Source organism: Penicillium subrubescens, assembly GCF_028828155.1.
Source record: "Penicillium subrubescens strain IBT 31985 chromosome Unknown utg000005l_segment0_segment0, whole genome shotgun sequence".
NCBI lineage: Eukaryota > Fungi > Ascomycota > Eurotiomycetes > Eurotiales > Aspergillaceae > Penicillium > Penicillium subrubescens.
The window spans coordinates 2879357-2906151 of NW_026643155.1; the positions used below are offsets into that span (position 1 = coordinate 2879357).

Below are 26795 nucleotides of genomic sequence, written 5' to 3' on the forward strand. Positions count from 1 at the left end.
CTGGCGATGGGACATGAAAGTCACCCTGGTTACTTGTATGCTGGCACTTCCTCTATCATTCTCCACTTGAGATCGAACTCGTGAAGTCCCAACCCACCAACCCCCCAAATCTCAAACCCGGTTTCTCTTTCCATCAAAGTGCATGTTTCAAGCTTCTCACGCTTGCCTCATTCTGCCTCCTTCTCAAGTCTGAACATACCCCTCTCAGCACCTTATCTTACCCAGTCTCAGGGTCCCTTCCCATCCTTCCCTCGACACCATGGACCACTCCTTCACATACCCATACCACCATCCTCTGGCTCAGATGCCAACTGACCAGCGAGAGCACGAGCACCAACAACCTCGTGTCTCGGTACAAACGGGACTTTACCAGATGGTTCCCAGTGACAACAACCCCCACCCTTACCACCCCGGCCCCTCAGTCGAGAACTGGTCGGCATTCAGATCCAACCTGGCACCCGAAGCTTTGATCTCACTTCATCAGACAGGATTTAGTACCCCGTGGGGCGCCACGCCTCAGCAATATGATTTTGGTACTTCTTCTCTCACTGGCGTTACGGTGTCTGACACTTCTTATCTCGCGTCCTTCTATTCTTCCCCCCACGCCAACATGCACCCACTAAACAACTCCCACGCGCCGAGACGCAGTGAACATGATAATTCCACGAATTGGCAAACCGCACCTACCACTACCTCTCTTTTAAGTCAGCGACACATTGACAATTCCCTTTCATGCCCCGACACTCCTGAACAATCCAGCCGTTCAATGCGCGCAACACCTGCTTCACCACCTATCTCGATCTCCTCAAGTCAATCCCCAAGTCACTCTCGTGACAGTGGCAGCATGAGTCCTGCTCTTACTGTGCCCGAGGTTGATACCAGCTCGCCGCGTATTAGCCTCGGAGACTCCAGTGATCAAGATCAGAATGGTGGACCGCCATACTCCCGTCTTATCTGGGAAGCTCTCATGTCCACCGAGGAGAAGATGTTGCCTCTTCAAGGCATTTACCAGTGGTTCGAGAAGAACACGAACAAGGGCGGCAACGAGGAATCGAAGGGATGGCAGAATAGCATTCGACACAACCTTTCAATGAACGCAGTATGTGTGCCCTCCACTTCTCCACCATTGCCCGGCAACCAAGCTAATACTACACAGGGATTCGAAGCCATCAAGGTCGAGACCCCAGGCAAGAAGCCAGCAAATTACTGGCGCCTAACCAAGGAAGCTATTCAAAACGGTGGTGTTCAATCCACAACCCGGTATCGCAAAATGAGCGCCAAGAAGGCTCTAAGCTCAGATCCCGACCCTCGTCGTCAGCGACCAGGGTCTCGGGGTGGAAAGAAGATTCCTGGTGTTATGCGCCACGCTATCGAAGACCAGAAGGAGTCCTCTTACCCTTACCCTCGATTGATGTTACATCAACGAAATGTCCGACAGAACAGATCTCCTCCCCTCCAGGCCCGATCTCAGCCTCAACATCTCCCTCAACCTCAGCCTCCCACCGATATCCAGCACTTCCAAAACTACAACAACCCATCCATGCCTACGCCATCTGTTGGACTGCCGCAATACGCGGAATTAAACATGCCGAATGGGCTATCAAATGGTGCATCCAATGACCTACCCAATGGTCAAGTACCAAATGGCCTACCGAATGACCTGCCTGAGATGACCTACCACTGGCGACGTTTCGACCTCAGCAGCGTTATTGGCACCACAACCCCTCCACCCAACAACATGGTGTTCTGTGATACAGCGGAAGGAGGCCCGGCAGTGCTGCATTCGTCGGGCCCTGGGTTGGTATAACTCAGACTCAGGGGTCCAATCATGATGGACTGATGACAGGTCCTCCCCGAAAGTACATTTGATCATCAGCAGCTTGAAAAGCAAGTCACCCATCGGAGCTTGTTCTTATTCTGAAAGGCGGGGATAGAACGCAACCTCGCAGGACCGAAAAACAGAAGTGGGAGGTTGGTGTGGGTTGATGGCCATAGTTCGAGTTGGTGGCGGAGAAGTGGGTGGGCTGTCGCTGACTGCATAATGGTTTTTCCCCCTTTAATGATCTGTTCTACCCTTCTTATTTTGTGAAATATTTTCTTTGATTTTTCTTGGGATTTTTTTTTTGATCTTGTTCTCTTTGGGCGGGGCTTTCACGATCTAGCCCTATGGAGCTGGAATTTAACTAGAGGAAATTGGTTGCATTTGTTGCATCACTCGTGCATTTGATAGTCGGGGATTATTGTTGGGGCATTGGGAGGACTTTTGGTGTTCAAAAGGAGCAGTGTCATCTTGCAGAGCGGACTTTTGCTGGCTGTCTAGGCCCACGAGGCTAAGATTGCGCCACATTGGGATTTCTTTGCTTTTTTTTCGTTTTCTTGCTGGGTTGGATGCAGGCAGGTTGAAGTGTACCATAGGCCGATGGTTCGCCGGGCCAGGCGGACTGGAAAATTTAGGCTGGAGAACCGAGATCCATCTATTCGTGCCCTTTCCTCGATTCCCGAGTATCAAGATCTGTCATGGCAGCATGGCTACGAGCTATAGATAGTTTTCTTAGTTTCCAAGTACGGGGCGGCCCGCCGCAAAGCCCAAACTCTCGGTCTCGGATCCACTCCGTTAAGCATATCGAAATTGAGTACAGTATACTACCGACCATGTCGCGTTATCATGACCTTCATAAGCGACAAGGCTCCTCGTAGCATGTCCAGACTAGCGGTAACAGTCCCTGCTCCATTGTCCCGTGCGTGTTAGGGCCCATTCCATATTATTCCTAGTTTCTATATTTTACCTGCATTCAAGCCTTGCTAGCAGCCTACATAAGAAATAGAAGCCATCAGCGTCTTTTCGCCCAAATTATTCCACTACAGGTAAGTGCAAATCCGTTAGCTACTGACCGTAGCGTTGGGGGGCCTGCCAACCCCCACCATCTTTTAGTCTTTCCCCCCAATGAGGAACCACCGCCGATACACCTCCTCCTTTCTTTCTCGTTCTTAAGCTCAGTCTTATTGACAAGCCTGCAGCTTCCCTTCCTTCGGGTGACGCGGACAGGGTCTTGGCACCGTCCGGATTTACTAACCTATTTCACTTGATTAGTGCGATACTGCCAGATTGCAGACATCTGACTCTTGCTTTTCTTAGCTCTTTTCCCCGCTTAATATCCTTAGCTCATCGGGGTTGAGATCTCTATAGATCTAGTGGATGGACTAGATCTATACTTGGGGCATGTTTGAAGCAGACTATGATGTCCTCGATAAGGAATGCTATTCCATACTCGGTTGCTTGACGCAGCGTGCAGTATGATAGTGGAGCAGAGATTGACCGGATCATATGGAAAAGTATGGCGATCGCAGCCAAAAGTACTTTGGATCTGTCATGACGATCTATAACTCCCACCGTCGATAATGACGCAGGTTCGAGCTCATCGTCCTACCGTTTAGCGTCACGAATGGCTCGTGTGATCAGATTGGCGGTGGCAATGGCGACTGGATGGGATGGCGTTACCTATTGTAGACCTAGATTGGAATACGAGATGTTCATGAACGGTAGTGTCAAGCCATCCATGACGTGAAGCAGATCAAGAGTCGCTGACAGGGGCTAGGAGGGACAGGAGGTGGAGATGGAAGCAGGGATTGTATGACAATATTGGCCCAGGATCAAGTTGAATTGGTCTCCGGCTAAATTACCATTTACAGTGGTTTCTCAGGTGATAGAGTTGTCTTCCATTCCTCCCTCGGTTATTGTAGAAGCTCTTTCTATCTGCTAATAATACCTCCATAAACCTACCCAGGGATGTGCTACCTCTAGTATTTTCCGGAGACGTTGGGTGCGTCGGGAGACTATCTGTGCCACCATGTATACTCCGTTATTTCGTCGCAGGTGACAGCCGCATGTTCCTCTCCGGTTCCTCAAGCACCCGAGCGCGGCCTTCCTGGTACATTCCCGTTTATTCACTTGTCACGGGTCGTGTCCGTCCCATTGAGCTTGTAACCTATCAAGGACCCAACCAGGGAATTCCAAGGACACCTGCAGGTCGCTGTTAATCAACCCAAATTTTCTTTTTAATGTCCTTCTTATCATAATCTCGTACTAAAGAGAATTCATATTGCTCTGGGGACAAAAATCCATTCCCCTTCGTTTTCAGCTTCGTATCCTATCATTCTCGGGATTTGATAAACCGTAAATTTGAAGAGCTTTGAATCTCTACTACAGCACGTAATCATACTGTATGTACTTGCTCCTGTGGAGAGATCGCCAAAGACTTGCGGTGGCTCCACGGATGTACATCCGTAGTGTATCGGAGAGTGGGGGCAAAATCTGGCGTTTAGAGGCTGTGAGCGTTTCCCGGGGATTAAGGATCCTATTTTTTTTTTTTTTTTTTTTTTTTTTTTTGGAATACATCGTCAATGGGATTTGATCAGTGTCATAGCTTGTCCTTAAATCTGGGATCGCCCAAGCTCGAGCCGGTTTCTTATTAATGGGACATGTCTGGGACCAATGATGATATTTACCTGGGGAATAGTATGAGAACATGACCGGGATCAAAACAGCTGTAAGTGGAATCTCGTTCTCGTACATATGTAGGTGGAAGCCAGCATCAATAGCCTAGCGGTCGGTGTTATTAACCCCCGCCACTGGCGCCCAAACGATCACAGTGTAGTTGTCGGAATAGCATCCACCTCCCCAGCCGGATCTAGTCCACTCTAAGAAAATCATCTCGATATGTGATCTATCAGATCCTACGCCGGTTTATAGAGGCGAGAAATAGCATGAACTCCTCAGGATCATCGGTTCTCCAATTCAATGCCAAACGATGAAAATGGTTCGCCGCAATATCTATCCAGCTGTTGAGTGGCTAGTGGGGATAATTTTACTTTCAAGCTGAAGGACTGTGCGACCTATCACCATGCAAGACTTTGAAGGCGCAGAGCTTTAGACACACCTGAGGCTTCATTTGTGCGGAAAAGATTTTTCAAAGAATTGGAGATGGGGCTTTCCTTCTCTCCTCTTTCCCTTTGTGGAGTATAGTAGGGCAAATTTACTTCCTTTTGGTTCTCGATCAGCTCATAGTGTAGCACGAGCCTCGTCTGTTGGACGCTTGCGGGATGGAACATGGAAGTCAGGAGGACAATAATGACACTGGCACTGTTTCAGCCGGCCGACAGATGCTAAAATTCCATTGTGGAGCCCCAGCCAGGTCACTGGAACGATGTGCCGCAGCTCCGAGACCTAGGAATAACTAAGTAGTTAGAACCGACTGACCGCTCCTCGGTATGGTTCATCTGAAGATTTTGCATAATTTAAACTATGCTGGTGTTAAAATGACAGCTGTAACGGAGTATGGAGAGCAAATCATAGAGCGGGAAGCCATTGCCGATCTGGGTCGGCAGTCATTTTTAATCGATTTATTGGCCAGTCGTTAAAGGGTTCAGGGGATTGGGAGAGAAATACGAAGGTTCATCGGCTGCCACGTCGAGGACATGTGCACTTGCATTAGCTGCGGGGGATGGAAGTGAAGGGATCACTGTCCATTGGTGGCCTAGAGCAAGGATCTTTCTTGACTACGACGGAGATACAATATAGTAGGCCACACTAGGTGACACGCACTGAAGTCCTGCTTCTACTGATTTATGTCTTACGTAGACAATGATCTTTCTCTCTGTGTGTACTGTATCTGCTGTAGGGTCCATCTCTGTGCGCCTTCTTCAAAACAACTTTGAGTTTGGATCTCGTGCTTGATACTTCCGGCCGGCCATATAACCTTAAAGTGAAAAGTTAGACTTTGATAGTTACATAATCTCGTGACAGCCAGAATCTCCTCTTCTGAAAAGCTGGTCGCCTTCCTGCCTTTGTTTTGGACCTTTTGTTATCGTCTGTTTCTTTTTCTTTTCTATGCTGCAAGCCCCCTCAAACTCTACTGACTGGTATCTGCAGCCTTAGCAGGCTCGCATGGCAAAGGTACGTAGTTCAGTACTATAACCCGGGTGAACTCTTACCTAGACTAGCCCTTGGGGGACTCGGATCACCAAGCTACCCTAAAGAAGCTCAGGCTATCAGGCCTGTGAGTGGTGCTGCACAGCGAAGGGTCGGGAGTTCATGGAGAATCAATAGGTCCACGATAAAGTTGTGGCGTCGTAGTGCACTTTCCCAGTCCGCTCCCGATATATAGTCGAGGACACGTTAGGCTGGATGGCCTTAGATAGGCAAGTTCTTTCCAAAAGTACAAAGTACCACGAGATGCATCAAGATTGGGAATGGACTATCGGAAGTGGCACCAACTCATGCCAGATCAGATCCCGATCTCTTGAGTCAGGACACGAGTGCCACACATAGGTGGCGGATACCGTAGCTCGGAGATCTGGAGATGGGGAGGAATTCCAGGACCCCTCTTCATCCCCACGAGGAGAAAACCTTGCCTGGCTTAAACGGAGTCATTGATTATCAAGTTATTCCTTCACCGTCAAAGTCACTTCCCAAGGAACAGCCCGTTGGAATGGTCGCTTCTATGACATCGACAATATGACAGCTGCACAACCACGTCAGGCATCCCTTGGACATTGTACCTACATCCGGTGCTACTATAGTAGGTCGGCTGAACCCTTGAAGAATCGAATATCTACGGATAATAGAGCCTAGGGCAATGAAGCGGTCACCAGGGGCCCAGGATCGATCCCGGAAAAGATTTTCTCAGGCCCACTATCCGGGTATAGTTCGCTGCACTTCCTCGTCCGGATTCAAATTCACGGCCGACGTCGGAATCGTGGAGGTCGCCAACTCGATAGATTGGATCAATCCATAGCCCTGACAGCCTGACGGGCCCAGTTCAGTCCTGGCCTATACCTCCGAGTTCCATATACACTCCCTTTGTTCGCTTCGCCTTTCCAGCCCGGTGGAATCATCCGTACCTTTGACATACTCTGCAACTCGGGGTGAATTCGACGTTGCTACTACGCTGGCTGATTCTCGGTCAACTGCGTAGACAAGGGTGTCGATTTTACATTACGGGTTGCGGTGTGATGGTGACGGTTACTAGGGACCATTGTGCCTTCCTCGACCAGGAATTGGCGTCTGATTGACGTGGTGATGGTGTAGACCGCTAGAATGAGCGCTGGACTGTGAGGCTGGTGTGCAAGGGAACATATGCAAATATCGAGGAAGAGCTGCAGTAAGATCGTGTCGGGCCTTGAGGATGTCATGATCAAGCAGGGCAATTAGGAAAGAAGCCATTGGCGTTGGCGATTGAGATGGGTGGAATTGGTGAAGACGTAGGTTGCTCAAAATGCCTCTACGGGAGGGCTTCATCTACATTCTATAGGCGTGAAGGAGGAGTCAAATGGGTGAGAAAACCGGGATAAGCAGTATCTCGGAAGACAACCTTCGTAGAACCAACGACACACAATTGAGAAACAATCGCAGTGCCAGAATACACCAACAACAGAATCAAGTTGAACACATTTCGTAGGAATCTCATGAAGGTAATAAGGTTGGGTTTCATTTGCTTAGCCACGGCCCAGATATGGCTGGACTCGCGTGCTAGCGGTTCCTGTTCATCCTTTTTTAGATTCTAAGAGAACCGTTCCCGTTTTTCCATAACGTTCGCTCCCCAAAAGACCAACACCGACGAAAACAGACGTTGCTTAGCGCTTGCCAGCAGCCTTCTCCTGGGACTCCTTGAGGACCTTCTTGACGATCTTCTGCTCCTCAATCAGGAAAGCGCGGACGATGCGGTCCTTGACGCAGCCGGCGCAGCGGGAACCACCGTAGGCACGGCTGACGTTCTTCTTGGGGCGGGAGATCTGAGCATACTCGCGGGGGCGGAGAGCGGGGACCTAGAGGCGAAAATGGTCAATTCATACGGTTCTGTGCAAGAACGAGGCGAAATGCGGCATTGAGTAAGGTTGTAGTGGTTTGGTCGACTTTCGGACACACGCCAATCCATCCGGGAAAGAGTTTTTTCAGTGCCCTTCACCCGGTTCCTCGACGGTCGCTTTCCACACACACAACCCCACACAAAACCACACCACGTCGATAAAAAATTCGTTCAGGAAGCACTCACACCGGGGAGCTTGATGCCACAGTCACCGCACTTGGGAGCGGTACCCTTCTTCTTCAGGTGAAGGTACCGGAGCTCACCACCAGGGGTCTTGATGATGCGAACCTTGTTGGACCGCGTGTTGTACCTGTAAAGCGAGAGAATTCGTCAGAATGCCGTTCGAAAACCATCCAGTTATGCCACTAGTCAATCCTGATCGTAGCGAATATCGATTCAAGCGTAGAGAAGGCATTGTGCGAGGCAAGGGAATTTTTTCATCGAACGTACGGGTTCCGGCGGCGCTGCAGGACGGGGATCACAGTCAGTATTTTCGATCGAGTTCGTTTCATCGCAGACGAAGCAACTCACGTATTGCAGTCTGTTGTTAGGCATTTTGGCGTGCTTGAACCTCTGCTATGGTCAAGAGCGGCGGTTGTCGTTCGTCGGGTTGTAGACGGTAAAATGTCCAGAGCGGACGGATTTGTGTGGGTTTCGCTCTAGCGCACTTTTGGCGAGTCCACGCTAACCCAGATTGAGACTAGCGCCATCCAGACAGCCGCCACCTCAAACTTCGAGCGAAAGGAGCAAGTTTCATCCAGCAGAGGATCACCGGTTGTTGGTGTTCTTTTCCATCGATCTGCTTGATTTTACCTATTCTACGAGCTTGCGACAAGCGTCCTTTACCCCATACACCAACAATCGCGCCCCGAGTCGATGATTCTTGACGTGATCTGGACGCGACTCTGAGCCCAACTCACGTCTAAGGGAGGGTGGGTGTACTCCCCCCATCAACAACCACCATCATGGCATCTTTGCCTCCTCCCCCTCCTCCAGGATGGGGCGCAGCTCCTCCATCCATGACGATGGCACCGCCGCCTCCTGGTTACCAGCCGCCGGCCGATCCGAACGTCGCAAAATTTGCGCAGAAGAAGCATGAGTGGTTGCGCACGCAACGCAGTCGCTTCGGCGAGAAGCGAAAGGCTGGATTTGTCGAGACACAGAAGGCGGACATGCCGCCAGAGCATCTGCGGAAGATTGTTAAGGATATTGGCGATGTTTCGCAACGGAAGTTCACCAACGAGAAGCGCAGCTATCTCGGCGCGTTGAAGTTCATGCCTCATGCTGTCCTGAAGCTGCTAGAGAACATGCCGATGCCTTGGGAGTCAGCTCGTGAAGTGAAGGTCCTGTACCATGTCAACGGCTGCTTGACCATCGTGAACGAGACCCCGCGCGTCATCGAGCCGGTTTTCCATGCCCAGTGGGCTACCATGTGGATGTGCATGCGCCGCGAGAAAAGTGATCGACGCCACTTCAAGCGAATGCGCTTCCCTCCATTCGATGACGAAGAGCCTCCCCTTTCCTGGTCAGAGAACATTGAGGATGTCGAGCCTTTGGAACCCATTCAAATGGAGCTCGATGAGGACGAAGACGGAGCCGTTTCCGAGTGGTTCTACGACCACCGACCCCTTCTTGATACCCCCCACGTAAATGGTCCTAGTTACAAGACATGGAATTTGTCGCTGCCGCAGATGGCTACTCTTCATCGTCTGAGCCACCAGCTGCTCAGTGATGTCGTGGACGAAAACTACTTCCACATGTTCGATCTCAACAGCTTCTTCACAGCAAAGGCCCTGAACGTTGCCATCCCCGGTGGTCCCCGCTTCGAGCCCTTGTACAAGGACATTGACCCTAACGACGAGGATTTCAGCGAATTCAACGCAATCGACCGCATTATTTTCCGTGCCCCGATCCGAACCGAATATCGCGTGACCTTCCCTTTCTTGTATAATACCCTTCCCCGCAGCGTCAAGGTTGCCTGGTACTCTCACCCCCAGGTGGTCTACGTTCGCACCGAGGATCACAATCTTCCCGCGTTCTATTTCGACCCTGTCATTAATCCTATTTCCTCCCGCTCCGTCGCTCCGAAGAACATTACCGTTAGTCACGAGGATGAGATCTTTGGTCCTGGCAACGACGAAGATGAATTCGAACTTCCTAGAGAGGTCGAGCCGTTCTTTGACGATGAGGAGCTGTACACACCTGATACTTCGTCTGCGATTGCTCTGTGGTGGGCCCCTCATCCCTTCGATAAGCGGTCCGGAAAGATGGTTCGTGCTCAGGATGTGCCGCTGGTCAAACAGTGGTATCTGGAGCACTGCCCTCAGGGTCAACCTGTCAAGGTTCGCGTCTCGTACCAGAAGCTGCTCAAGACCTACGTGCTTAATGAGCTGCACAAGAGCAAGCCGAAGGCTCAGAGCAAGCAGAACTTGCTGAAGACCTTGAAGACGACGAAGTTCTTCCAGCAGACCACTATTGACTGGGTTGAGGCCGGTTTGCAAGTCTGCCGCCAAGGTTTCAACATGCTGAACTTGTTGATTCACCGGAAGAACTTGACCTACCTGCACCTTGACTACAATTTCAACTTGAAGCCAGTTAAGACTTTGACTACCAAGGAGCGAAAGAAGTCTCGCTTTGGAAATGCTTTCCATCTGATGCGTGAAATTCTCCGCTTGACCAAGTTGATCGTCGATGCCCAGGTCCAATACCGCCTCGGCAACATTGATGCCTTCCAGCTGGCTGATGGTATCCTGTATGCTTTCAACCACGTCGGTCAGCTCACCGGTATGTATCGGTACAAGTACAAGTTGATGCATCAGATTCGTTCTTGCAAGGATTTGAAGCACTTGATTTACTACCGCTTCAACTCTGGTCCTGTCGGCAAGGGTCCTGGTTGCGGTTTCTGGGCTCCCGCCTGGCGCGTTTGGCTGTTTTTCATGCGTGGTATCATCCCTCTGCTCGAGAGATGGCTTGGAAACCTGCTCTCTCGTCAGTTCGAGGGTCGTCACAGCAAGGGTGTGGCCAAGACTGTTACTAAGCAGCGTGTGGAGTCCCACTTCGATCTGGAACTGCGTGCCTCCGTCATGGCGGATCTTATGGATATGATGCCCGAGGGTATCAAGCAGAACAAGGTTAATGTCGTGCTGCAACATCTGTCCGAAGCTTGGAGATGCTGGAAGAGTAACATTCCTTGGAAGGTTCCTGGCCTGCCCGCGCCCATCGAGAACATCATTCTTCGATACGTGAAGAGCAAGGCTGACTGGTGGATTTCTGTCGCGCACTACAACCGTGAGCGAATTCGCCGTGGTGCTACCGTCGATAAGACCGTAGCAAAGAAGAACCTGGGTCGTCTCACTCGACTCTGGCTCAAGTCCGAACAAGAGCGCCAGCACAACTATCTGAAGGACGGTCCCTATGTGTCGTCCGAGGAAGCTGTGGCTATCTACACCACGATGGTCCACTGGCTTGAGTCTCGCAAGTTTTCGCCCATTCCTTTCCCCAGTGTCTCATATAAGCATGACACCAAGATTCTCATCCTGGCCCTGGAGCGCCTTCGCGAGTCTTACTCTGTGAAGGGCCGTCTCAACCAGAGCCAACGTGAGGAGCTTGCCTTGATCGAGCAGGCCTATGACTCCCCTGGTACTACCCTTGCCAGAATCAAGCGCTTCCTCCTGACCCAACGTGCTTTTAAGGAGGTTGGCATTGACATGAACGACAACTATAACAACATCAACCCTGTCTACGACATTGAGCCTATCGAGAAGATCACCGATGCCTACCTGGACCAATACCTGTGGTACCAGGCTGAGCAGCGCCACCTCTTCCCTGCATGGATCAAGCCCTCCGACTCTGAGGTGCCTCCGCTCTTGACCTACAAGTGGACCCAGGGTATCAACAATTTGTCGAATGTCTGGGAGACCGCTGATGGTGAGACTAACGTCATGATCGAGACCGAGCTTTCCAAGGTCTACGAAAAGATTGATCTCACTCTGTTGAACCGCATGCTCCGTCTCATCATGGACCACAACTTGGCGGACTACATTACCTCGAAGAACAACGTTCAGCTCAGCTACAAGGACATGAACCACACCAACAGCTACGGTCTGATCCGTGGTCTGCAGTTCTCTGGCTTCGTGTTCCAGTACTATGGTCTGATGATCGATCTGTTGCTTCTCGGCCTGCAGCGAGCCAGTGAGATGGCTGGACCTCCCCAGAGCCCCAATGACTTCTTGCAATTCCGTGACAAGGCTACTGAGACTCGCCACCCCATTCGTCTCTACACTCGTTACGTCGACAAGATCTGGGTCTTCTTCCGTTTCCAGGCGGATGAGTCGCGCGATCTGATTCAGCGATTCTTGACTGAAAACCCCGATCCCAACTTTGAGAACGTCATTGGATACAAGAACAAGAAATGCTGGCCTCGTGATTGTCGTATGCGCCTGATGCGTCACGATGTCAACCTCGGCCGTGCTGTCTTCTGGGACATGAAGAACCGTCTTCCTCGGTCCATCACCACCATTGACTGGGATGATACCTTTGCCAGTGTATACAGCAAGGACAACCCCAACTTGCTCTTCTCTATGAGCGGATTTGAAGTTCGTATTCTTCCCAAGATTCGCAACCAGAATGAAGAGTTTTCGGTCAAGGACAGTGTTTGGTCTCTGGTTGACAGCTCCACCAAGGAGCGAACTGCCCATGCATTCCTCCAGGTCACTGAGGAGGACGTCCAGAAGTTTAACAACCGTATTCGTCAAATTCTCATGTCCTCCGGATCGACAACCTTCACCAAGATTGCCAACAAGTGGAACACAGCACTCATTGCTCTCTTCACTTACTACCGTGAGGCTGCCGTGTCGACCGTCAACCTTCTCGACACCATCGTGAAATGTGAGACCAAGATCCAGACTCGTGTCAAGATCGGTCTGAACTCCAAGATGCCTTCCCGTTTCCCTCCTGCTGTCTTCTACACGCCCAAGGAGCTGGGAGGTCTGGGTATGATCTCTGGTTCCCACATCCTCATCCCCACCAGCGACAAGCGCTGGTCCAAGCAGACCGACACTGGCATTACTCACTTCCGCGCGGGTATGTCACATGACGAGGAAACCTTGATCCCCAACATCTTCCGATACATCATTCCCTGGGAGGCTGAGTTCATCGACTCCCAGCGTGTGTGGATGGAGTACTCGCAGAAGCGCATGGAGGCTCAGCAGCAGAACCGCCGTTTGACTCTTGAGGATCTCGAGGACAGCTGGGACCGTGGTCTTCCTCGCATCAACACTCTGTTCCAGAAGGACCGCAGCACCCTCAGCTTCGACAAGGGTTTCCGTCTCCGTGCTGAGTTCAAGCAGTACCAGTTGATGAAGAGCAATCCTTTCTGGTGGACCAGTCAGCGACATGACGGTAAACTCTGGAACCTGAACGCCTACAGAACCGATGTTATCCAAGCCCTGGGTGGTGTGGAAACTATTCTTGAGCACACACTCTTCAAGGCGACGGCATTCCCGTCCTGGGAGGGCCTATTCTGGGAGAGAGCTTGTCTTGCAAAGGGTACACGTTTGCTACGCTACGATGGCTCGGAGGTCAACGTTGAGGATGTTAAGGAGGGTGACCAGCTTCTGGGTCCGGACGGCCAGCCTCGCACTGCGTTCAATATCGTGAGTGGCGAGGAGCGTTTGTATCGCATCAAGCTTGGCGCCTCGAAGGAAGACCTTGTCGTCACACCAAACCACATTCTGGTGCTGCACCGCGAGAAGCGCGCACGGAATGTCTACGCTGGCCCCTCAATTCACGCGCATGCCGACCGATTCAGCGAGCAGTTTAGGGAACTGCCCGTTCCAAGCTCCAGCCCCGCGGCAGCCGATCGTCCCAACAACCTGGTCAAGCCGCGCGACAATCTTCTCGCAGCTCTGAAAAGCGCGATCGCGTGGGCGCTCCGCGCTGAGCGGAGTGCGGTTGGCGCAGCTGCCATCCGCAACGTGCTTAATGGTACCGTTGGCCTGAACACTCACGAAGAATGCTTCCAGGTCATCGGACCCTCTGAGCCGGGTGCCCCCAAGGTGAAGCCCGGCAAGAAGCCCTTTTTCACCTTTGCGTGGGGTAATGCGCAGCGCACCAACATCAAAGGTCACGAAGCGCATCCGCCTGTCTTTTTCGCCACTAGAGACGAAGCCTTCGCTGCAGCGGTTGCCAAATCGCGCGAGCTTCGCGCCCGATGCGACGTGACGCTTGCTAACCTCGGCGAGCGATTCCGCGCCAAGCTCGCGGAGCGCGACGGAAAGGGTGGAGAGATTCGTGTAGATGCAAACCTGCCGAATATCTTCTTGTTGTGGAACAAGGGTGGTGCGGCTCCGCGGATTCGCGTGTATTGCTCGCGTAACTACAAGAAATACGGACGACAGTACACCTTTGGTTCCATGCCGAGCGATGAGCATGAGCTTGGCGCGCAAGACTCGCAGCTTGGCGCGCAAAACGCAGAGTTTGTCACTGAGCTTCCCGAGGTCAACGCTGCGGAGCGGTACGATACTGTCGAGATGACGGCCGAAGAGTTCGCCGCGCTTTCTCCCGAGGAGCGTGGATGGTACCGTGTCTTCCGCTCACCCGGGTTTGAGTATCCCGAGCAGGAAGTCCCGGTGCACCCTTACTTCCTCGGTCTCTGGCTTGGCGATGGAAACCGCCGAAACACCGTCATCTACAGCAACCACGAGCAAGCTGTCCGCGAATTCCTCGTACAGCACGCCGCGGAGCTGGATCTCTACCTTGTGCACCACGGTGGGCTGTCCTACGCAACAGTCGCACGGCACAAGGGCCGCAGCGGTGTGTCGCAGGACGTTTCGCTCCCAGTTGCGCTGAAGGACGAAACAATCCGCCCGCCAGTCCGCCAAGCTCGCCAGACCATCCGCAAGCAACGCATGGAAGAAGCTCTGCATCACGCAAGCCCCTCGCCACCTCCCGCGCACGAGAAGCGTGGGCTACCTTCGAGCGTCGAGTCTACCCCGCGCCACAAGCGCCAAGTTCTCTCTGAGATACCGGAGACTCCGCCAGCCTGGCCTGAGACGCTTGATGACGCCGACGCGCCTCCCTCAGCGCAGCCCGCGCACAATGCTTCTGGTGCGCTTGGTTCGCTGCCTCCCGCGCTTGGCTCGCTACTCTCCGCATTCCGCCTTCCAACTTGCGCCCCAAGCGCATTGCCCGCAACGCAACTCGCTCATGCTGCACCCGGTGCATCAAGCTTGCTGCCTGAGTCCTCGAAGAAGCCCTTGTCCCGCTCCGTTTCGGCGCTCTCTGCTCGTTCTGCGTCGATAGCGCCAAGCTCATTGTCGCGCGCACCAAGCTCGCTGTCGCGCGAGGTCTTCGCCACTGATGCCGATCTGTTCGAAATCCCTGAATCTACAACTGATCAGCGCGGCGAAGTTGACGAGGATGAAGCTTGGGACTTCGAGTTCCCCACCGCGGCTGACGCAGATTGGACCGAGGCTGTCTCTCAGCTGGCTTCTGACTCCGAGATCATCGAGCTTGCCGAGCAGTCCGAGCAGCGGCTGCGCGGTGAAAGCATGGTGAAGGACGAGGAAGAAGAAGAGAAGCTAGATTTTGATCTGCTTCTCACAGATAGCGAGGACGAACAAAGTGAGGATGCGGAGTTTGCGCATGCGGAGATCGCGGATATCGGCGACCTCAAAGCTCGCCGGCGCAACCACCGCCTCCAAACTGGTCAGAGCGCGTACGGCGATCTTTCGCCCGACGAGCAGCACACACTGCTCCGCGAGGTAGTCACGCAAGCTGGTGGGGCATCATCGAACAGCTTGATGAAGGCACTGCGCAGCTTGGGGGTTGTCGCGCCAAGCCACGCCACGGGTCCAGAAGTTGACACCAAGCATATCCCGCAATCTTATCTGAAGAACTCGCGCGCTGTTCGTCTTGCGGTGCTCGCAGGTCTTATAGATAGCGATGGCTGGTATGTCTACCCAGAAAATATGCTGGGCTTCGCGCAAAGTGAAAAGTGGCACAAGAGGCTTTTCTGGGATGTGGTAGCACTTGCGCGGTCGCTTGGCCTTAGCGTATGGACCAAGCAGATAGAACAGTGGAACCCCCAGCGCACCAAGCGCACGCCGCAGCTTGTTGCGCAGATTTTCGGTAATGTCGCGGAAGTGCCTTGTCTCCTCGCGCGCAAAAGGGGCTGCGAGCGGTACATTCCGCAAATGCATAGCTTCATGATCAAGGACATCAGCTTGGAGCCCCATGAAACACAATGGGCTGGGTTCCGCGTGGATAAAGACCAACTGTATCTGCGTCACGACTACCTTGTTCTGCATAATTCCGGATTTGAAGAGGTCAGTATGCCCCGTCTTTTCCTTTTATTCTTCCTTTCCCCCTGTTTTTGTGTCGTCCTAGTGAAGCTTCTTTGAGTCTTCCTTTTGAAGCTTCTTTGATGCCTCTTTCTAGACATGTCACATGACCACTGAGATTACATAAGCTAACATCTTCTACCTTCCAGAGCATGAAATTCAAGAAACTCACCAACGCCCAGAGATCTGGTTTGAACCAGATCCCTAACCGTCGGTTCACCTTGTGGTGGTCCCCTACCATCAACCGCGCCAACGTCTATGTCGGTTTCCAGGTTCAGCTCGACTTGACCGGTATTTTCTTGCACGGCAAGATCCCCACTCTCAAGATCTCTCTGATCCAGATCTTCCGTGCCCATTTGTGGCAGAAGATTCACGAGTCCGTGGTCATGGATTTGTGTCAGGTGTTTGATCAGGAGTTGGAGCAGCTTGGCATTGAGGCTGTCCAGAAGGAGACAATCCACCCTCGTAAGTCTTACAAGATGAACAGCTCCTGCGCCGATATTCTGCTCTTCGCAACAAACAAGTGGAACGTCACGCGACCTTCGCTGTGCTTTGATACCAAGGACGTTTATGAGCCCACCACGACGAACAAGTTCTGGGTTGATGTGCAGCTGAGATACGGTGATTATGACTCTCACGACATCGAGCGTTATGTCCGTGCCAAGTATCTCGACTATACTACCGACAGCATGAGTATCTACCCATCGGCTACTGGTTTGATGATCGGTATTGACCTTGCCTACAACCTTTACTCTGCTTACGGTCAGTACTTCCCCGGTCTGAAGACCCTGATTCAGCAGGCCATGGCCAAGATCATGAAGGCCAACCCTGCCTTGTACGTTCTTCGTGAGCGTATTCGCAAGGGTCTCCAATTGTACGCCTCGGAGAGCAACCAGGAGTTCCTCAACTCCCAGAACTACTCCGAGCTTTTCAGTCCCCAGATTCAGCTATTCATTGATGACACCAATGTCTACCGTGTCACCATTCACAAGACCTTTGAGGGTAACTTGACCACCAAGCCCATCAACGGTGCTATCTTCATTTTCAACCCCCGCACTGGACAACTGTTCTTGAAGATCATCCACACTAGTGTCTGGGCTGGTCAGAAGCGTCTGGGTCAGCTTGCCAAGTGGAAGACAGCCGAAGAAGTTGCCGCTCTCATCCGATCTCTCCCTGTGGAAGAGCAACCGAAGCAGCTCATCGTTACACGTAAGGGTCTACTTGATCCTCTCGAGGTTCACCTACTCGACTTTCCCAACATCTCTATCCGTGCCTCGGAGCTTCAGCTACCTTTCCAGGCCGCCATGAAGGTCGAGAAGCTTGCTGATATGATTCTTCGGGCCACTGAGCCTCAGATGGTTCTGTTCAACCTCTACGATGAATGGCTCAAGTCCATTTCTCCGTACACTGCTTTCTCCCGTTTGATCTTGATCCTTCGTGCCCTTCATGTCAACATCGACAAGGCCAAGATCATCCTTCGACCCGACAAGAGTGTTATCACTCAAGAACACCACATCTGGCCCTCACTCTCCGACGAGGACTGGATCAAGGTCGAAGTCCAGCTTCGTGATCTTATCCTGAATGACTATGGCAAGAAGAACAATGTCAACGTGCAGAGTTTGACTAGCTCTGAAGTTCGGGATATTATCCTGGGTATGGAGATCAGTGCTCCTTCGCTGCAGCGTCAGCAGGCAGCCGAGATCGAGAAGCAGCAGGAAGAGGCCAAGCAATTGACTGCGGTCACAACCAAGACTCAGAACGTGCGCGGCGAGGACATCATCGTCACGACAACCTCGCAGTACGAACAGCAGTCCTTTGCCTCAAAGACCGAATGGCGTACTCGTGCCATCGCGACTTCGAACTTGCGGACCAGGTCCAACAACATCTATGTCTCTTCGGACGACATCCGTGATGATGGCTACACCTACATCATGCCGAAGAACATTCTCAAGCGGTTCATCACCATCGCTGATCTTCGTGTCCAGGTTACCGGCTACATCTACGGTAGCTCACCCCCTGACAACGATCAGGTCAAGGAGGTCCGCACGATTGTCATGGTCCCTCAAGTTGGAAACACCCGGGATGTTCAACTGCCGAACCAGTTGCCTCAGCATGACTACCTGAACGGTCTGGAGCCGCTGGGTGTCATTCACACTGTCTCGGGCAACGAGCCACCCTACATGTCGGCGGCAGATGTAACGCAGCACGCTCGTCTGATGAACTCCCACCCTTCGTGGGATAAGAAGACTGTGACCATGACCGTGTCCTTCACTCCTGGCTCCGTCTCGCTTTCCGCCTGGGGTCTGACTCCTGATGGCTACAAGTGGGGTGCTGAGAACAAGGACATGAGCTCGGACCAGCCGCAAGGCTTCTCAACCAGCATGGGTGAAAAGTGCCAGCTGTTGCTGAGTGACCGTATCCGTGGTTACTTCCTGGTTCCCGAAGACAACCTGTGGAACTACAGCTTCATGGGAAGTTCGTTCGGCAGTGTCGAGAAGCGACCTATCTACGTCAAGATCGATACTCCGCTCCGCTTCTACGATGACCAGCACCGCCCTCTACACTTCCAGAACTTTGCTGAGTTGGAGGATATCTGGGTTGATCGGACGGACAACTTTGAGTAAGGGATGCCTCTCATCCATCATGGTTTTCACGGGTCTAGGTGGGCGTTTTAAAAAGCCATGCTTCACATTCAAGTTTCCGGGCGTCTCTCTCTTTGTATTATTTATGTATCTTGCCAACCTGTTTTGTGTATGATGACTATCATAATTTATGTATTTCAAGCGAAGTTTTAACTCAACAAGCAATGAATGCCCCTTGTATTCAAATTCACATGTTCTTAACGGCGATTCAAAGGTAATGGAAGTATATGAAACCTGATAGGCTCCATTTAAAGACACCTAAATGTAGGTCCCGTTGAAATTGAAAAGGTGTTCCGGCCTCATCGCCCGTAGGGTCATAGGCTCGGAAGAGGCAAATGTCTGCCCATTCCACCCAAGTATTGTCACTCTCCATTGGGATTTAACGTTCATAGCCTTCACTATTGAAGATTAACCCTAGAGACACGTAGTGCTACTCATGATCTCAAGCTAGGGCGGATCATTTCCATGGATAAGCCTTCTACTAGAGATAGTTGGTCACTCGACAGTCTTCCTAATGGGCACTAAGCCTCACGAAATTCTTCCGCACGCCCTGCACATAAGTAGCCCTTGTCTTAGCTAGCTTGATATAGGAGGTCCGAGAGACTATGGCCTCTCACGTTAATCAACCTGGTCACACTCCACGAGTCGAAACCTTGACCAAACCTCAACACCATGTCACCAGCCACGAGTTCAAGATAGACCAGGAGACGATCTATGTGCCATCACGAAAGACAAGTTAGAATACATTTAGAGGGACCTTTCAAAAGAGAAGAGTCGAAGTTTCTCAGGTCAGACTCTTGAACTACTACTAATGTACCAGGCTGTGCACGCGGGTAGACTAGGCGTAGACGGCCATTTAAGGATATGGCTTGCAACAAGCTCATTGGCCCAAGAAGGTATAGAATCCAAAAAAGACTTGCAAAAATGGATCCACGCAAACATGAGCTTGATAGCAAGGTGTCCAAGCACAGTGTCCCGGTTACATTTTCCTCTTGCATCCAGTCCAACCCACTTCGGCAAGAGAAGCCCACAGTCCATAACTTATTATGTGCCAGGTTAGTCATCTTCTATTTTGATAATAAAAATTCGCTGATTGACGGAAGACTTATACGAGAGGTGGGTATGAGGCTGGTCAAAAGACGGTTGACATTGAAATGCAGAATTTTGATCACAGGGCAACTACCCGACAGCGCGGTTCGTGTCTCTTCATCCTTCGCACCACCACTCAACGCCAACACCTCAAATGAGGGTTCCATGATCTCCGACGATCATACTATGAGGTGATTGCGCGCTTAAGGCCACAAAGAAAGCGGGTCATCGGGTTTTACGCCACCAGCATCCTCGGCCGGTTGCCTAACCCTGGCTCTCATGCGTGAGCTGGCGTTGACAATCACAAAAGGGTGATATCCCGGCAGACCCAAGAGGGCGTTCCTCTCATGCACGAAGCAAATCCCCAGCACGTCAACGCATTGTCACCCCCATGCTACGCGAGGCCACCGAGACTATTGAGCAGGGGTCTGCTCCAATGGCCTATGAAGGCGCATGGGAAAGGCAACCCTCCAACATGGCCAATACTACGAAAGAAACGAGACAAGGGCCAAGATATGGGCCGCATACTTACTCCATTCGCACCTTCAGAGCACATCGGTCACATCCCGGATCTTCCCTCTGCCTGTGGGGGGCTCCGCTCACCTATTTCAGGTGAAAAATGCGATTTGATAGTTACTTTCGACGGTCCTTGCCAATCAAGCATGGTCATGACTCATGAGTCCATTGTTCCCGACTCGCCTTGACGATGGTTATCGTTGGGTGTTTCGGATAGGGGCTCTTCAAGTGTTCTGCCCCGCTGCTGACCAACACTGTTGTCAAAAGAACACACACCCGAAAAGAAAGCAAGACAAAGACCAGACTGACCAAGAGAATTGACGGGGCTGCCAGATTCATTGTTTCACCCCCTGTCGCATCCTCTTCGGCTTTCTATGGGGCTGCTGTGATTGACCCTCGCAGGCTCGCATCCCCTTGGCGCTCCTGGACAGGCCCGCTCAAGGGCGTATAGTTCCACCAGCTTGCTTCTTTGGCTAATCCCAGGCAGTAGCTATTGGCCGAGCCCTGTCAAATCCCACACATGCTACGCCCTCCTCAACACGGAGAACTAGCAGGGGTCTATCACCCGGCGAATGGAACCCCTGTCGGGGACGGTCCGCTTGCCCCCCGAAGTCAATCTGACGGGCGTTCCCTCGCCCTTCGGCTCTTGTCGGGTTGTTGGTAATCCGGTTGACCATGTCCTCCTTGATCCTGGTGCAGCGGTTTACACCAGAACATTCCCTATTCCGTCAGCCCAACAACCCGTCTCCTTCTCGTTTATTCCCGTGGGGGACCAGTGGTCATAACAGGCGAGAGACCCCTATCTATAGTATAACGGTCTTTTAGGGAGGCCCTGGATAAGAGGGGATTACATTTATTGGTAGAAACAAAAAAGCCGCGCGCTTTGAACCATCTTTGATATTGATTCCAATCAAGTCGTCCCTGCTGGCGACATACATCTTGTTTCCATTCCTTTCAATTGGAAGACTGGCCAATTCAACCCTGGTCACGCACGACCCTGCTGATGAACTTTGCTTGCGCTGGATCTTCTCATCCAGCCCGCCATGCAAAACCTCCCCGAGGCCAGACGTGTCCTCGGTGAAGACATTATATATGCGACTTCATCCGCAGGCTGCATTTCCCATTCTTCCCTAATCCAGATGTCGCAAACTTGCCTCTTTGTTCTCCCCCAGTATGCTTTTTCAGTCCATTGGGCTTCGAGTCCTTCTATCCCACTGATATTGGGAAATACTGGATCCACGGCCCCTTTTCAATCGGATTTATCCCTATCTGGCCTTTGAGGACCGACTATACCCTTCTTCTTTTCTCCACCTATCTTCATTACTCGCTTCTTATGTGAGAGCCTGGGACGCTTAGCCGTCCCTCGTCCCTTTCCGGGAGCGACAATTAGCTGATTTTGGGCCGTCACCTCTAACAAGAAGAGTCACCAGCCGGGGTTCCTCCTGGCAAGGTCGATGCATGTCTGTATCACTAGCGGACCCGTATCGAGGCTTTGCGATCAACTTTCCTCATGCTGACAAGCCTGATGATCATGATCTGATTGCCTACGATGCTCGAAACAAGTTGGACGGGCTTTCTTTCCACTCCGACAGCTCTCATCCTCCCTATGGCCCACGCCATCATGCGGTGGCACCCCTGCTGCCTCATCCTGCGCCACAGACCAACGGCTATCATGACCCGCAGTCAAGCTATGTCCACTCACATCAAATGCTCCCACCTCCATCGCACTACGGTTACGAACTCACGCCTCCCCATGATACTGGGAAGCGAAAGCGCTCTGGATCTAACGGCGAAGCAGACGATAATCGACACATGGACCACACTTATGAATCTCGAGAGCCCCTCCCAGCGCTGTCTATTGATGGCTCGACTGTTACCGATCAATCAGATAGTGGATTGTTCACCAGCCACTCCGACCCTTCTACATCGCTCCCGGCCTCGGCACATGGATACGCACCTCCAATTTCTCTTCCAGTTCCACATCAGCATCACCACCACCGACTTCCCGCCCAGCTACTGAGTGCTCATGATACGTCGCCTACAGCATCCGGTGGTCCTCCAAGTGTAGTAGGCCAGCCGGGGATGCCCGAACCTGCACCTAGACCCCGAGGTCCTAAGCTCAAATTCACGCCTGAGGAGGATGCGTTACTGGTGGATTTGAAAGAGGAAAAGAATCTGACATGGAAGCAAATTGCGGACTTCTTCCCGGGTCGAACAAGTGGGACATTGCAAGTGAGGTATTGCACGAAATTGAAGGCTAAGGATGTGGTCTGGACCGATGAGATGGTGAGCACTCTCCTCCTGACTGGTTATCTCACGGAATACAACTCGCTAACTTCACCAGCTATCACGACTTCAACGCGCAATGAGCGACTACGAGCATGACAAGTGGCGGATTATTGCTGGGAAGGTCGGAAATGGGTTTACACCAGCGGCATGTCGTGAGCGAGCTGCACATCTCCAGCCGTATGAGTCAGTGGAGGGGTTGAGGCAGGGCCACGATATTCATAGGGCTCGGGATTCTCAGGATGTCGATGCCCACGCGTCGATTCATAGTGATGATACTCTATGATTTTGGTGTTCGAAGGAGGCTGTGAAATAGATTTCCTTTACCATACTATAGTATTATTCCGCTTCGTATACCGGGGGGGGGAAGAAGTACAGTGATTCTACTTTATCAAGTCTCAAAATGGAAAAACGAAGTACAGGGCGGTAGGAATACCTCTGTCATTCCAAAGAGTCAGAGTATTACCGAGTAATAATTAGCTTTCTATCACCGCATACGCCGCTTTCTTCTCCCATCATCGTCTGTTTTCTCTTAAGATGGCCCTGTAGAAAGGCCGACCTACAGCCCCAAGGATGATAATTAGCTCAAACCCCCCAGAATATAGGAAGCAACATTTCAAGCATACCTTTGTTCAGAGAAAGCAGCTTCTTCTCATGAGGACCCAATACCTCCTCCAGCAAAATCACCTGCGGAGGCGTCTCCTCTACAGGTCCATCGTACACCCATCCCCACCGAGACTCCTCCTTCTGCTGAATAACGTCCTCTTCATCCCCATAAGCATCCCGATCGCGTACCTCACGGCGTGTCCTAACCCGCACTTTCTCAAGTAGCCACGGTCCTTTCCGCAAAAGAGCACGGCATTTGTACAGTCCCACGTCATCGTAATTCAACCCCTCGAGGGCGAGTCGAACCCGTACAGACCGGTGAATACGCTCATGTGTGTTCTCCAGAAAGTCCCTTGTAGGAAGTGCAGTGTCGGGATCGATGCGATGGTACATGCCAGGCGTGCGAGTTGTTTTCCCGGCTAATTTGTAGAAGCCAACCTCAGGTTGAACGATCTCGCCCAGTCCCCACGGCCGTACGGGCTTGTGCTCCTCGTAGATGGATTCAAGCGCCCATTTCTTCCATCGATTTTGTTTGGGGCTGTCGTTCGTTTGTCTCCCGTCTTGCTCTTGGTCGTAATAGTAGCAGACGCTTTCTTGGAAAATTCGATCGATTGTATTCTCCTCAAAGGCGACGCCAAGATCGGCCAGTTGATCCATCATCCAGGCCATGGAGACGTTGGCGAGCTCTTGGTCGGGGAGACCACCGCCAACATTGGAGTGCGCGCCGCAGAACCAGACTTGTCGGAGATCGGTATGGACACCGCGAGGTCGTTCCCAGACGGCCGGAGCAAATGATGTGCGGACTTCATCGAGAGCGAGTGCTTGGAAGGCATGCTCTATTGTGTTTGAGAGAGCTGTGTCGTACCATTTGCATGTATTGGATGGTCAGTTTTTTTTTGGCTGTAGATAAACTGGGTAGAGGGAATACTTATTCTTTTGTGGAGCGAGGGATTTTGAGCTTGTTGGATAGGTTCGTGTCCGGAATGCCTAGACTTCCCACTGTGTCAAAGACTGCGACGCAGCGTACTTTGATGCGATACCCGTCGGGATCATAGAGGCGAGTGAGGCCCTCCTATCTTTGTGTCAGCGAATGCAACAATGAATGAAGGCGGGAGTGCTACATACATCTTCAAGGCGCAGCTTGTACTCTCTTTGATCGAGGGGCTTGTGCGGAAATGGTATCGTGGGAAATTTGTCCTTGTAATCGGGATTTCTGAAGTTTTCAGTATCCTTGAAAATCGGATAGAGATATTCCATTCCTTTGGAAGTGAGAAGGCCGATTTCAGTGATCAGTCCCTAGATCAATCATTAGCCAGGTGATAAGATTCCTTAGAACCATAATCAGAGATTCTTACAGCCACGCTACGAGCAGTAAATGCACCGCGGGAGAATCCGAGAAGAATGATCTCATCACCGGCTTCGTAATTTGTCGCGATGAAGCTGTACGCTTCTCTAATATTCTACCACCATCGTCAGATCGCTTCACAGACATGATAAAATATATCAGCACTCACCTCGCTAACACCAGAGCCAAAGACTCCTCCAGCGATTTCATCCGAGACAGACCCAGTGGAACCGACACCCGGATGGTAGTAAACAACTTGGCTCATTCCATCTAGACCCTTCTTTCGTAGAGCCCGATAGAGCCGTGTCACATTGGAAGGCACTTGGAGCGTATAATTTGGATCATGAATAGTGGGGCGATTATATCCCTGATCGCTGTTGACCCATGTGCCATCGAGACATACCACGAGGCGTTTCCCCTTGGACGGCATGGCGTGCGACTCGAACTGGTTGTTAACCCGATCCAGCGGGGCCAATCAGTGTACCTGCGTCAAGGTCCGCGCACAGGGAGTGCGGAAGATCGAGAAATGAGGTGGCAAAGATTGTTGTGTCCCCAAATAAGTCGATATTGCGACGGGCTAATATTAAACGAGTCTGGAAGCAATCCATACATGCAGGATCGATCGGTGCATTCCAGGGATGTGGATATTAAACATCAGGTATTACGCGGACTTCAAGAAAAGTTACAAGTTACCCCGCCTCAGCCTCACTTCACCCGTGACCTCACTTCTTAAGCTGGAGACCCCGTGACGACCATCTTGGGTGAGATGTGTTGCTTAAAAGATTTGATATTCCATCTATAATTCATCAAACTATACTATTGACCTGGAAAGATGACACGAACCCTTTGTGAAACGGTAAACACGAGATGTCAATTTAGCCAGCCCTTCCCCGCTATACCAAAACGCCGGTTATAACCCTTACTTATCCCTGATCCAATCAGTGTACCATGCACCGTATAGAACGCCATTTCATCTCAACATGTTTCTTCATATAATCAGCCTGACAGCCTGTCTTGGAATCAATACTAATGGCCTGTCCACCAGATTCGTTGCAAGATTTGTCAGACACTGTACAAACACCCCCGGTCAACGACCACGAAACAAGTGTCTCCACCGGGGCAGAGGCACATGAAGTCGAGTTGAATCCACCATCGGTGAAGTACTTGCAGTAGACACCTGCTAGATCGCCGAACTTGGCTTTATAATCTCCGGGAAGATCGATGCATTTGGAGTCCTGATCTTTGTGACCGGTCACCAGATAATAATCTTCATCACACGTTGTGCCTGTATAGGCGACGAGCGTCCACGCTGGACCTTCGCTCGTGGTAGTCGAGGTAGCCTTGACTTTGATAGTAGTCGTAGTAGTCTTTGCCAAGGTGGTGGTCTGTACTTCGGAGATGGTTGTCGTCTTCGACTGACAGTTGGACATACATGTGTTGTCTTGGGGAGTGCACCAGTGATCCCCAGAAGCTTCACAAATGCCGAAACTTGTACACTAAGAGAAGATTCTTTTCAGCTCAAACAGACTTCAACAATTATCAAGGGTTACTTACGCATTTGTTTGAGGGACACGGATTCAACGAAGCAAGGTCAGCCCAATTGGCAGGCCTGAGAGTTCCAGGGACCAAGGGACCGCATTTCGCATCGTAACGAGCTGTTGGTATCGGAGGCGATCCGGGACCAACGCAAATGGTGGACCCTTGTGGCATGCTCATGCAGTCAAACCTCCATGAGCGAAAGTTGTACATTTGAAGATCCATCATGGTGATCTCATTAGCCTGCGCAATACTCTTGCAGGTATCCTGAGCCTAGGTGACGTATGTCTTGCAGACAGCGGCAGTGCCTCGCTCAACTATAGATGCTTCATCATGATCAGGAGCGGGTGCTCGTCCGACAATCCGAGATTGAGGCTGGTTGGGTTTCAGCATGGCAGCCACAGTGGTCATCAAGAATAGCCCGCATATGGCGAGAAGATAGAATTTGATCTGATGTGAGAGACCCATTTTGATTTTGTCTGCAAATTATGATGATCAATGGTCCGTTGGATAGTCCAGCTTCTTCATCTATATATACATTTTCATTCAAGTATCTCCTTATGATCAA

The 26795-nt window shown here is 51.5% G+C and overlaps 5 protein-coding genes across 5 annotated transcripts; 3 read left to right on the forward strand and 2 right to left on the reverse strand.

Moving 5' to 3' along the window:
* Window positions 1-259: 259 nt before the first annotated feature.
* On the forward strand, window positions 260-1807 carry N7473_007556 (uncharacterized protein; the record flags this gene model as incomplete). The annotated part of the gene is made up of 2 exons (XM_057153496.1): window positions 260-1099; window positions 1157-1807. The coding sequence occupies 2 exons, from the start codon at window positions 260-262 to the stop codon at window positions 1805-1807; spliced, it is 1491 nt and encodes a 496-aa protein (XP_057007834.1).
* A 5404-nt stretch (window positions 1808-7211) lies between these two features.
* Window positions 7212-8497, reverse strand: N7473_007557 (60S ribosomal protein eL34). Its single transcript, XM_057153497.1, has 4 exons — window positions 8397-8497; window positions 8316-8329; window positions 8052-8175; window positions 7212-7824 (listed from the first exon to the last, which is right to left on the reverse strand). Exons 1-4 carry the CDS (start codon window positions 8418-8420, stop codon window positions 7633-7635), a joined length of 354 nt encoding a protein of 117 aa, XP_057007835.1. The 5' UTR covers window positions 8421-8497; the 3' UTR covers window positions 7212-7632.
* A 333-nt stretch (window positions 8498-8830) lies between these two features.
* On the forward strand, window positions 8831-18831 carry prp8 (U4/U6-U5 snRNP complex subunit PRP8; the record flags this gene model as incomplete). Its single annotated transcript, XM_057153498.1, has 2 exons — window positions 8831-16192; window positions 16357-18831. 2 exons carry the CDS (start codon window positions 8831-8833, stop codon window positions 18829-18831), a joined length of 9837 nt encoding a protein of 3278 aa, XP_057007836.1.
* A 3081-nt stretch (window positions 18832-21912) lies between these two features.
* N7473_007559 (uncharacterized protein) lies at window positions 21913-23026 on the forward strand (the record flags this gene model as incomplete). The annotated part of the gene is made up of 2 exons (XM_057153499.1): window positions 21913-22521; window positions 22799-23026. The coding sequence occupies 2 exons, from the start codon at window positions 21913-21915 to the stop codon at window positions 23024-23026; spliced, it is 837 nt and encodes a 278-aa protein (XP_057007837.1).
* A 229-nt stretch (window positions 23027-23255) lies between these two features.
* N7473_007560 (T6SS phospholipase effector Tle1-like catalytic domain-containing protein) lies at window positions 23256-25121 on the reverse strand (the record flags this gene model as incomplete). Its single annotated transcript, XM_057153500.1, has 6 exons — window positions 23256-23299; window positions 23367-24180; window positions 24374-24418; window positions 24472-24642; window positions 24702-24806; window positions 24861-25121. 6 exons carry the CDS (start codon window positions 25119-25121, stop codon window positions 23256-23258), a joined length of 1440 nt encoding a protein of 479 aa, XP_057007838.1.
* Window positions 25122-26795: the final 1674 nt, after the last annotated feature.